Consider the following 13,582-nt stretch of genomic DNA (forward strand, 5'->3'; position numbering starts at 1 on the left):
TATGAGGGATAGTTTACCTCAAAATAAGTTTCAACTAACTAAAATGTATGTCACTCAAAATTGCTTGACTTTCTTTTGTGGGACACTGAATGGAGAAATGATGGTTGAATAATGCATCAGAAATAAAACTGTCTGCTGTAAGTGAAGGTCTGTGTTTTTGTGTTTTTAGGTGGTCTGATTATGCATGGATGGATTGCTTTGTTCAGGAGAAGTTAACTGAATGGCAGCTTCCAGAACTTGTTAATAGTTTTGAAGGTAAGTTTTTCCCTGTTATTTCCTGTTATGTCCTATATGTCCTGTCCTTTCACCATCCAATAAAGCCATACAGGCCATACACTATTCTTAAATTATACCATACTCTGTCTGAAATACTTAATTCTGATTAGCTGCAAGTTGTGGCATAAATCTGTTTAATGCACAGGTAGTTCAATCTCAGTTTATTCACAGTTGTATATAAATAATGTTTCACTGAAACACGCATACGTCATTTGCACATAGAGATCTGAGATCACCCTGTACACACACATACAATCATTCAGTACAGAAACTTATCAGCACTGCCCCAGGACTTGTGTTAGTAAAATCACTATACTACTGTAAGTAAGTTGAAGTAATTAAATGCACAGCTTTTTTTTTTTTAAAGACAGTAATGCTGCACACAGATGCAAGTTATTTATAGATACAGGTATCTGTGCATTAAACAATTCAAATGCAAACTACTTTGCGTGGGTGTTTCTTTGCCTCCACATCCTGCAAAAAAAAAATTGGATTAGTTCACTTCCAGAATGAAAATTTCCCAATAATTTACTCACCCCCATGTCATACAAGATGTTCATGTCTTTCTTTCTTCAGTCAAAAAGAAATTAAGTTTTTTGAGGAAAATATTCCAGGATTTTTCTACATACATACAGACTTCAGCACAACGGATTGCAGGTTCAAAATGCAGCTTCAAAGGGCACTACATGATCCCAGCAAAAAAATAAGAGTCTTATCTAGTGAAATGATCTGTCATTTTCTAAATAGATTAACATTTAAATATATTTTTAATATATTTTTTATATATTTAAAATATATTTTTTAATTTATTATCTTTTTAATAGCATTTGCGGTTAAAAAGTATATAAATTTAATATTTTTTTTTAGAGCTGGGATCATGTAGAGCCCTTATGCTGTGTTCACACCAAACGCGAATAGAGCGTCAAATTCGCGTCTACCGCGTCTAGTTTGCCGCTTGAACATTTTGAGATCATTCGCTTTATTCGCGCATGAAATTCGCTTCATTCGCGCGTGAAATTAACTTCACAACAGATGCGAATTTGCGTCATGAGGGGGCTTCCAGCTGAGTTGAAGCAGCATTTTTCAACCACCATTTTTATTCTGATAATTTTCTAAACATTACTGTTATCGTGTCATGAAATGTAGTTTTAAAAGTGTTTCAGGCGAGAATGTAGTTGTTTTTAAACTCAAATATGCGGTTTATTTATAAAGACAGCGTCTATTTAAAAATGTGTTTCGCCGATTTCGGAGATGAGCTCCACACAATCAGCAGGAGCTCAGTGATCATGTATCCGCCGAGAGCGGTCTCACCTCGGCTAGACCTTCTGACATTTGCCGCTGGCTCTGATGTCTCTTCAGTGGTTCAAGATAAAATATAATTCGTTTGGGGTAAATCTTATCTTTGGCCTTTATTCAATTAATCTATTAATATGTTTATATGTTTATATATATATATATATAGGTCCTTTTTATTCCTGTCTCTATAGAAATATGAACTTTTGTCATATATCTCTGGTTGACTGCTCACTGACAATATCAGTCGTTCCTCCATATTGAATGAGTGACTCCTGAGCAGGCTCCTGATTGGTTAACGCGGCGCGAATTGACGGCAAAGTGCAAATTTTTCAACTCGGGCGGCAGACGCGAATTCGCGTCAAACACATAAATGCACAAAAGCACCATTCGCGCGTAACGCGCGTAACGCGCCAGACGCTCAAGTTCGCGCGAATGAGGCGGATTCGCGTCTACCGCGCCGCGCTAAACGCCTCATTCGCGCCGCGAGACCTCCAGACGCGCGTAAATGCGTCTTTACATTGACTTAACATTGAAATCATTTGCGCCAGATGCTCTATTCGCGTTTGGTGTGAACGCAGCATTAGAAGGTGCATTTAAACTGCAATTTGAACCTTCAGCCCGTTGGCCACCATTAAAGTCCACTATATGGAGAAAAATCCTGGAATGTTTTCCTCAAAAACATTAATTTCTTTTTGACTGAACATGAATTTTGAATAACATGTGGGTGAGTAAATTATCAGGATTTTTTTTATGCTGGAAGTGAACTAATTTACATTTATGCAAAAATGTTGTCATTTACTCTCACTTATGTTGTTCCAAACCACCATGACTTTCTTCTGTTGAACACAAAAGAAGATATTTTGAAGAATGAGGGTGACCCAACAGTTGAGGGTAGCCACTGGCTTCCATAGTAGGAAAAAAATTACTATGAAAATGAATGGATACTGTCAAACTGTCTGGTTACCAATATTCTTTAAAATAACTTATTTTGTGTTCAACAGAGAAAGAAAATAAAGGAAGTGAACTATGCCTTTAATGCACAGCTATCCGTGGATCACCCAAAAATTATTAGAAAGATAAGTTAACATTTTTAGAATTGATCTCCCACCAATGCCTTATATCTGTTATCTGCTGATCTGCTTGTAAAGTTGTTGTCAGTTTTTTAACATCCAAATATGGATAAATGTTTTACATTTGCAGAATATCAAAATTTTTCATTTTAATTTGACCGTCCTAGTTTGCGTTATGTACACTGGGCTCTATAATATAATCTCCTTTTGGGTGTTATAGTTTTTGGTAAACTGTTGAAGAGTCATAGGTTGAGTAAATTTAAATTTTTTTGTTTCTTTTGTTTGTCTTTTTCAGAACAGGCAATTGATGAGGAGAGTTTTTTGCTTTTAGATGAGGGGACCATTAACTGCCTAATTCCAAAGATCGGTCTTAGGCTGAAGTTCCTGAAATACTACAAAGAATTTGTGAGTTGCTAGAACTGGGTCGGATACTTAATTATTAGACACTATTCACGCAAAACTCACTGCAGTTTTGCCTTGTTGAACAGATGCCATTTATATGCTTTAGATGTAAAAGGCAGATTCCTGGTGACACAAAGTGTCTTTTTACACATTTACGTGCAGTGCACAATGTAAACAGTTCCACAACATACTTTCAATGTAGTGAAAATGGTTGTGGCAGAACATTTTCATACATAAGGTCTTACAGAAGGCACCTACTGCAGCATAGAGACCAGGTTGAAGAGCCTCTTTGTGGGGCCAGTGGTGGTCCAGACCAGTCCTTTGAGCTCCTATATAGCACAGAGGAACCAGTACAGGATGTTGAAAATGAATGGGATGATTTGGAGCAGGACAGCATTACCAAACGGGTAGCTCTTTTTCTAGCTAACCTGAGATCTAAACCTTCTCAGACATTTTCCACCATAAACTTGGTAGTCCGACAGACCTCCAGTTTAATTAGTGACATTGTCGGGAGACTACAATCAAAGACCATGTCAGTATTTCGGACATTTGGCCATGAACATACTCCAGAGGTAGAGGAACTCAGACAGGAGTTCACAAATGCTGCAGAGCCCTTCAGAGGCCTGGAGTCAGATTATAAACAGATGCAGTATTTTGCAAAATCAGGTACCTTCATTCAGCCCATTGAGGAAGTGTTGCCTGGAGTTTCTTATGTACAGCAAACAGACTCTGCCACAGGCGTTGTCAAACAAGTAGCTGTCACTGATACGTTTCAGCGTAATCCACTGAAGCAAATTTTAGCCCAGGTACTTAACATTCCTGGCATGTTGGAAACCATGCTTTCATGGCAGCAGAGAAACAGAGAAGCACTTCAGGATGTCTTTGATGGGGAGTTTTGTAAAACACACCCACTTTTCTTGAAAGAGATTTCAATTCCTCTTCTGCTCTATAATGATGACTGTGAAACTGTCAATCCTCTGGGATCGAAGACTTTGACTCATAAGTTAGGCTTTTTATATTTCATCATAAAGAGCCTGCCACCAGAGTTGTTGTCAAGTTTACGGTCACATTTCCTTTTAGCAGTGTACAAAACTGACGGTGCAAAGACCTATGGCCTTGATGCACTGTTAAAACCGATTGTTGCAGAACTCAGGTCTCTTGAGACTGATGGCATCATTCTAAACACTCCAAACTTCCAAGGTACTGTTAAGTTTGCGGTTGTCCAAGTCTTGGGGGATAATTTGGGTGTAAATGCCATCCTTGGCTATTCTGAAAGCTTCTCTGGAAATTATGTCTGCAGATGGTGCAAAGCACATAGAGATGTCTTGCGGGTTCAGACATCAGAAGATGTAATGCTATTGCGTGACATCTACAGTCATGAAGCAGATTTGCTCATAGGAAACCCCACTGAGACAGGGTTAAAAAGAGACAGCGTGCTGAACAACTTGCTGTCTTATCACGTAACTCAAAATGTGGCTCCAGACATCATGCATGACATCCTTGAAGGTGTGGGGCCATATGAAGTGAAACTTGTCTTGAATTCATTAGTTGAACAAAAACATCTTACGCTTGACAAGCTGAACAACAGAATCACAAGCTTTGATTATGGGTTTTGTGATAAAGGCAACAAACCTTCTCTAATAAGCAAAACTGACCTCAGAAACCTGGACAAGTCTATGAACCAATCTGCAGCTCAGATGTGGTGCTTACTTAGGTTACTGCCTACAATGATTGGTGACCTGATACCAGTGGGAAACAAAGAGTGGCAACTTCTGTTGCTCCTGCTCCAGTGTATGGAGTTTATTTTTTTTCCTCCTTCTCTCACTGTTCCAGCAACAGAGTTCTTGAGAAAGATCATTGAGGAGCATCACTGCCTTTTTCTGGAGCTCTTTCCCCACCTACATTTGCGGCCAAAACACCACTTCATGCTGCATTACCCAACAGCAATTCAGAAGCTAGGCCCCCTGATGCAGTTTTGGTCAATGCGCTTTGAGGCCAAACATGGTTTCTTTAAACGGATTAGTCACATCACATGCAACTTCCGCAACATCTGCAAGACGATGGCGTTTCGGCATCAGATGATGCAGTGTTATGATTTTCTTTCTGGCACCATTTTGAGCCACAATGTGGAAGTTGGCCCAGGGCAGAGTTCCTTTCTGGCCACTTTAAAAGAATTTAAAAACATCCAAAGTGGTTTGACAGGATTCCCTCTGTTCAGTGAAGTGTTTGTGCCTGAATGGGTTTAGGTAAACGGTACAGGAGACCGACCAGGCATGACGGTGTTCCTTGCCTATGACACAGATGGAGAACCCCAGTTTGGGCTCTTACAAACCATCCTTTTGATGGAGCAAACATCAAAAACACCATCAGTAAAGCTTGTTGTTCAGAAATGGGAAACAATAGGCTTTGAGAGGCATTTTTTTTTTTGCATACTGTGTGACACCCACTCACATTTTGATTGCTTGTTGATGTGAAAGAACTGATTGATCATCATCCACTACACGCTGTCAGGTCATACAAAGAGGATGATCATTGTTTATACATCCCCTTGCGCTATAGAATCTTTTAGGTCATACAGACCTAGAATCAGTAAGACTCACGTATCCTGTACATATGATCTTTGCAACACTACAACCTGTGTGTGTGTATATATGTATAATGCATATGTTAAGTTGTATTAGATGATTAAGTTTTCTGGAAGTGTGTGTGTGTGTGTGTGTGTGTGTGTGTGTCTAATATCTTCTTGCTTAGAAAGAAAATGTTGTGCCCTCCACTGCCCCAATTACAAGCCCAAATGAGCCCCCAACTCCCACACCTCCTTGCCAAAGAGAAGTTGATGCAACAATGCTGGATCCGGATACACCTATTGTTTTGCATGTCATCCCATTTTTTGTAAGTCCCACATTTCAAAATAAGAAATTAACATATTTTTTATTGCTAAAGAACATTGCAACTTTTAACATAATTATTCTGGGCATTTGAATTTAGGATGTCCGCACAATCCTCACCAACTCATATGAAGGCAGGCTGATTGTTGAGAGTCTTGATAAGGACAGTTTTGTCACCATAAAACAGAGACGTTGCATGATCAGAATTTTAGTGTCATACCTAATTGAGAAATTTGGAGAAACGTAAGTAGTATTAATTAAGATCTTCTGGTTGGACAATTGTTTGTTCTGATTATTCACTATTTTTGTCTTTTCTTGTTCATAGACCAAGCTCGGACACAAAAAAAAGGGTCTAGCATCTGCCTTGGTACAAGCATTCCCCTGTCTGCACGATAAAAACTGCTGGTGGTTATGTGAGTAGTAAGATTGTTTTGCTATGTAAATACTACATGTTTCTGTGTATGTGTGTCAGAGAGAGCATGGGTACAGAATTGTTTAAACTGCTGGAATGTTTAAAACGTAAGTGACAATTTTGTCTACTGCCCGAAATGTGTGCTAAAGTCTTGTACTGCAGTGTGCAGCTCGCTTGTAGTGCAAACGTAATGTAGATATGGATGTGATTGTGAAGCCATCTGGACATTTTGAGGGAGTGAGAGAGAGAAGCAGCATTACCACTGAATCAGTCACACTGTGATATTAAATCCCACAGGAAGTTTTAAAATTACCGAACTGCTCTGATAATCTGTTTCAATTCAACCTACATGCTACAGTGCATACATTTTTGCTGCGATATCCTGCTTTATAATTTCAAAACCTGCGGAAATGTTTAGAATTATTCACAATATCCACAATCCCGCGCTGAAATTCAGGCCCTGTGTTCATGTGTATTGTATGTTCATACATTTTTTTTTTTTTTTTTTTTTGTCTTTCCAGGAAACATGGTATGCCCAATGCCGAAATAATAGACCAGCCACTGGGTTCATTGAAGAGAGACTGAGGAATATACGAAAGCGACTGAGGCGCTTGAGACGACCACAAGGAGAGAAAGAAGATGCACCATGCAGGACAGTCATGCCAGGTAATGGGTAGACTCAATTCTTAAAGGAGCAGTTCATGCAAAAAATAATCCCTGCAAACTCAAACTCCCATGACTTTAAGATGTCAAGACAAAAGGACTTATTTTGTTTATAATTCAGAAAAAAAGAAGCATCCTCTCATTTTCAACTGCATTTTTTTGCAGCAAATTTCTTAACATGTAAATATTTGTATAAATATAAAACGATTCAACAACTGAGACAAAAACCTGACAACATTTTGCAGAAATTTAATGAACAGAAATTAAAAAAGAGGGTGCAGTCAGTATGTGGTGTACCCAGCTAATGTGCTACAGTGTATCTCTTTTTCTTGGAATACAGCAGATTTGCCATTTCTTTTTATGAGATGTTACTGGGGGTACAGTGCAAGGATAAATAAAGAACTGATCTTTCAATAAGTTTGCTGGTGAAAAAAAACTCTTGCTTGATTTTGGCAAAATGTTAATATGACAGATGCAGGTGTCTGAGATGTATAAAGCCAATACTAACTGTAGCAACATGGCGTTTTTTTAATTATTGTTTATTATGATTTTTTTTTTTTTTTTTGATTGTATATTTCATAGAAACATTGTGTTAAATGTAACAATTGGAGTGAAGAGATCAATATAATATGAGTGTGCAGTGCACGATGTTAAAGCTGTTATGTAATTTTTTTTACATGCAGCATTTATCCAAACAATGACACTGACACATCAAATATGCAAATAAGAACATTAACTCGTGGTTTAGAAATGTACAGTGTAAAATGCCAGTTTATGAATACCCAGTATTATTTGTTGACCCTGAATAAATTATGAGTAATGTGAAATGTTAAGCAGTGTAATTCGGGAATCAGTTTGCATGGAGTTTAGAAACATCCAGGATTAACTAGTTAAAGTGTTGAAAAGCTCTGAAGAGTATTTCTGTTTTATGGAAACTAATCCTTTTATATGTTTAATTTTTTCGTAAGCCTCTATTTGATTAACAGCATTGTTATTTCTTTGTCCAGTAGAATCAACGATATCTGAAGAGAGAGCTGAGGAAATTAAACAATGGCTGAGAAACAACACTCAGCCCATCAGCCAAGTGGAACAGTACATGCGAGAAACTGCCTTGTACAGGGCGCAGTGGATGAGGGCAAACAACTCAAAAAATATGTTTGAGGTCCTCCATGAGTTTCCTCGGCTAACTACCCCAGGCATGGTATGTTAACATATTGTCTTTATCATATGGTAACATGAGTTATATTTAGTCTTTTTTGAGAAAAGTTTTTTTTGTTATTTTTGCTTTTAGATTGCACAGGACTTTCACATTTTACATCAAGATGCATCTCCAAAACTGTTTGAAAAATGGCTCCCTTGGTATACTGACAGGATCTTGCTTTTTGCGAAGCGAGAAGCAAAGCTTCCATGTACAGCTGAAGAAATGACAGAAGGTTAAAATGTTTCTACACCATTTTGATATTATGGGCCAGATTTACTAATAGCTTGCAGCATAGTACTGTCAGGATTACTAAAGAAATGCAGTGAAGAAAAATTGGGGACATTATTTTTGCAACTAACATTACTGCATATTTGTGGTAGTTTATATTTTTTAACCCATTTTTGTGCTTGGCAATAATTGCTGCTAGGAGATGCAGCATTTCCTCCACTCATCTCATTTATTTAGAATGCCAGACAAAGACATTATAACATTGCTTTTAATTTTTGCTGCTCTTGGTAGGATATGTTGGTCATTATGTGTCTGTGTTCTTAAATTTGCACATTGTCAGTGGATCAACAGCAGAACTTTACACTTCAGTCTACACTTTTATGGGATTTTAGACTCTAGTAAATCTGGCCCTATATTCTACATTAGTTTTTACTAAATGACAGCTCGCTGCTGTTTTTAGTAGTGTTGATGAATGTAATATTATTTTCCTACAGATGCAAAGGGAAATCTTGCACTAAAGCTGTTACCTGTTTTGCTTCCACCTCCACCCTACAAAATTGGCAGAAAAACAGTCCGGCCCAGCATTGATGAAAGCAAAAAAGCTTTCATTGACATTCAACCTGTAAGTACGACTCAAGAAATTTACTTCAATCATTTAATGACTTTACCAGGTTGAATACACTACCATTCAAAAGTTTGGGATCGGCATGATTTTTTATGTTTTTAAATTAAGTAATTTATTTGATCCAAATACAGCAAAAAGAGTAATGTTGTGAAATATTGTTACAATAAATTAATATTTGCTATTTGAATATATTAAAAACATTTTTTTTTTTTCTGTGATCAAAGCTGAATTTCCAACATCGTTATTCCAGTCTTATATATAATAACATGTTAACTAGATATGCTCCATAAGAACTTTGTAATTTAATTTATAATGTATCTTGGATAAATTATGAATAGATAGTTATTAAATAATAGTAATTATAATAGGATAGAGTTCCTCTAACTCTAGCACTCTCTATTCTAATTATATTCTTTAAAAAAAAAAGACTTGCTGTGTGTACTTCGTTAAGCTGCACTCTTAAAAATAAAGTTGCTTCATGATGCCATAGAAGAACCTTTGTTATCTAAATGGTTCCATAAAGAACCTTTAACATCTGAGAAACCTTTCTGTTTCACAAAAGGTTCTTTGTGGCGAAAGAAAGTTCTTTAGATTATAAAAAGGTAAGAAAGAGATGGTTCTTTATAGAACCTTTTACTGAATGGTTCTTTGTGGAACCAAAAGTGGTTCATCACTGTGAAGAACCTTTTAAGCACTTTTATTTTTAACTGTGTAACTGAGACTTGTTATAGCACTTGTATATCATTGCTCTTTTGTTGTACAATACAGTACAGTAACTTCAAAATAGGGGTAAAAATCAAGTCTGAGCTCACAATTTTTTTTTAATGTAGATAATTTTCATTACTAAAACATCTAATTGACAAATTTCTAGTGTCCTAACTATAATTCATTTGGCTAGACAAATAAAAAATCGTTTAGTCATTTTTCTCAGTTTCACACTCTAGCGAGTTTAGGTCTTTTGCTTTTGTAGGGCAGAATATTAAATGTAGAAATTAACATTATTAATAAATGTTGTAGAAGTATTGTTTATGTTTAGTTCATGTTAACTAATGAAACCTTATTGTAAAGTGTTATCAAAACTCTTTTGACTTGCTTTGCATCCCTGTCAGTGGCTCTGTCAAAGTGGGCCAGATCAAGCTGTAATAATTTTCAGGTATTTTGCCTCATCCAAAGCTCTGGCTATACAAGACCTATTGTTTCTAAAGACTGCTTGATTGAATAAACAGTTTGGATTGACTCCCCAACCCACCACCCATACCCACAACCCCAAGACTCCCATTCTGTTGCACCTTTATTCATTTGCATTATCTGTCCTTTAGGTTGGAACAAATATGGTGGAGTACCTCCAGCAGGCTGAAGCATCAAGACCTTACCCTTATGTCCTGTCCCTTGAAAATGGACACATTGACTCGCAGGCATTTGTCATCCTCGCAGGAGAAGCTTTGGAGCAAAGCACTCTCATTGGGGCAGTAGATGTATGCTTCAAATCGTTTTATGTTTTTGATGTAAACTACCCAAAACAGTGTTTCTATAGTTGGGAGTTTATTCAAAATATTTATGAGTTGGAGGGAAGTGAATCCCCAACAGTGAAATTTTTACACTCTGCACTACATTCTTGCAAGTAGATAAGAGGTTCTTTGAACAAACAGTGGTTCAAGTACACAAGGTAGCATTTTAGTTTTAATTTTATTTGCACATGAGATTTTTTGTTGTTTTGTTTTTTGTATAAACAACTGTTTTATTGCTTGAGGAAGAGTATTACTTTATGTGCACATACTGATGATTATCAATTACATTTTTATGTAGAAATGTTTTACTGCCAATACGTTGTATTTCATAGTTTTATTTTTGTTCATTTTGTAGACTAAAAACAACAGGTTCATAATGTAGACTAAAAACAAATATGCTTTGTAACAAACAGTTGTTCTTGAGGTACAGTATTTTAGAGTTTTAATTTCATGTGCATATGGATTAAAAATAATGCAATTTATTTGTAAAAAAAAAAAAAAAAAAAAAAAAAAAAACTTTTCGTAAACCTTGAGGTTTTTTGGAGTTCATGAATTTTTAAAAATGTTAAAACATTTGCCGTTTTAATTTCATGTGCATATGGATTAAAAATAATATGAATTATTTGTTAAACAATGTATTACTAAACCTTGAGGTTCTTTTGGAGTTCATGATTTTTAAAAAATGTTTAAAACATTTACAGTTTTTCAACTACAGAGGCAAACCATAAAAATGAAAGAAATTGTTTTGAATGCTGTTTATAAATGGAATTTTATTGTTTTAGTTTTGTATGATCTCTTGAATTTTTGGTTGAGGTAAAGTGTAATTACAAAGTGTAATATGCTGTAAAAATAAAGCTAATACAATGTTGACCTGTTTGTTTATCATGTGGTATATTTAATTTTAAAAGGAATAAAAATAAAAATTACCTTTGAAAATATAACCCATTTATGAAATCAAATTAACCCATTATTTTTGTAAAAATAACCAATTTTTGGGTAGAAAAAACAACCCATTTGCTGGGTTAAAATTAATAACCCAACTTCTTGGGTTAGTTTAACCCCATATGGGTTCTGTCCTATATTTACCCAGCAGTTGGGTTAAAAACAACCCAATTTGGGTTGTTTTTAACCCAGTGTTTTTTAGAGTGTACTGTACTGTATTTGAATTCATATTTACATTTAAGGCAATAAGCAGACATTATCCAGAGTGACTTACAAAAGTGGTTAAGCGTCAAATATGAAAAAATTGTGACCAAACAGATGGTGGGTAGGCAGCGCTACCTGTTTAGCTGAATGAGTTCATGGATACCCCATTGTGCCTTTTATCGGTACATGTTTATTTTCAGTGATCAGTAATGGTGTTCATTGCAAAATATATGTTTAGGTTGCAGTTACAAATAACTAATGGAACTGAAATCTGTTACAAATAGTTGCATTAGTAGTATTCCGTTTTAGTATTTAAGAAAATGTAAAAATGATGCCCTCAAAGTCAGTGAAACTAAATGTTTTCATAGTATAAAAAAGCAAAAGAGTCTGCTCATCTTATTTGCAAGACCATGCAAAATTTAAACAGTGTCTTTGCCATTATGCATTGGTTCATATTCATAATTCTTGTCTCAGTTCAACAGAATTCACTGTATCACATTTTTTTTAATCCGTTCACCTTTTTTTTCTATTCCCTCAGCCTCCTACAGCAAAGTAAGAACACAACCCCTTCTGACTGCAAATCCCAGACATTACAAACCTCAAAATCATGGCACACAGTGGAGAATGCTTCACTTTGTTATTAGCATGCACAGTCATCCACGCACTCTGGTCGTTTTCAGTGTGTATTAGTGACGTATTTACCCAGAATAGCCCAGTTTGGGTGAGCCCTTCTGTTTCTACTGGGGTCTTGAGGTTCAAGTGGTCTTGACCTGCCCTGGGACCCTCTCCTTGGGGCCACGGTGATGGGACCGCTCCAGGGACCGCCATTAGTCCCTCCCTCTGCAAAGAGACTCACTGTACTCAGTAACTTCCACTTAGTCAAGTGAAAGTTATTTTAAAGGATGGCAACTGAGATTAGGAAGAACATACGGTGGGCTATATTAATTGGTTCTGTTAAATGGATTTAGCAAAGGAAGAATAATCTAGCTGTTTTTCCAGATCTTCAGATGCTACTGTGATACATATGATCTTGTTAATGGAATGTTTCTGCTGTCGTAGTAATGAAAGTCATTTTTGCATTTAAAGTCAATCAATCACATTGCAGAGCAATTAACAGCACATCTGAAACAGACAATGCTCAGCTAAACACAAAGACGAAGAGCTGTACGTTGGGGAGGCGAAGACAAAAAAACAAGATTAAAGCCATATAATACAAAGCTGGAAAAAGCACAAAAGGATTTGACAACCTGGAACACCCAACAAAAAGAATAAGGAAGCTAGTCAGACCAAAGGACCCAAAGACTGTGTACAACAACGAGAAGAAGATCCATTCACAGGCAAAGAAAAGGAGATGGCAAGGTTAAAACGGGGGAATCAACATAAAGCAGAGGTGAGACAAAAGAGAATTATGGGAGTATAGTTCTAAACAAAACTAAAGCAAGCACAGGAAGTCCAAACCCAGCATCTGAATATATGTACTTCCTTAATAAAATATTATATAGGATGTCAAAAGCAGTGTGTCCAAATCTGCAGTGCTTCTGAAACCGAATGTGAAAAAAAAAAACAAAAAAAAAAAACAAGGATACTTTGCTATCCCATGAGGCCATGGAAAAGGAGTAAGAGAAGTCAAATAGTGCAGAACAGTGATTTGGCTGACTTTGTAAGTCACATGACAATGCCAACATGGCGAATGTATTACACTTGGAGGGATAAAATAAAATAAAATAGTAAAAAATATGTTACTTAAATGGTGAGGTAATTTTATTCAGGTCAAAACTACAATTTAAAACCACTAAATCAACATGAATACATTAGGTTATACAAACAGAAATAAATGTAAAGGGATAAACTGCTCAGTCAGTATGAT

General features: G+C 36.3%; 1 protein-coding gene across 2 annotated transcripts in view; it reads right to left on the reverse strand.

Annotated features, from left to right (window-relative positions):
• The window catches only part of gfra1a (gdnf family receptor alpha 1a), an 82,646-nt gene that overhangs the window by 58,636 nt on the left and 10,428 nt on the right, over positions 1–13,582 (reverse strand). The window contains exon 4 of one of the 2 annotated variants that reach the window (XM_042736734.1): positions 12,418–12,555. The exons of the other annotated variant lie outside the window; for it this stretch is intronic. Coding sequence (XP_042592668.1) covers positions 12,418–12,555 — 138 coding nt within the window. The remainder of the gene's footprint in view (positions 1–12,417; positions 12,556–13,582) is intronic. 2 annotated transcript variants of the gene reach the window in all.

This window comes from Cyprinus carpio, chromosome B13, assembly GCF_018340385.1.
Source record: "Cyprinus carpio isolate SPL01 chromosome B13, ASM1834038v1, whole genome shotgun sequence".
Taxonomy (NCBI): Eukaryota; Metazoa; Chordata; class Actinopteri; order Cypriniformes; family Cyprinidae; genus Cyprinus; species Cyprinus carpio.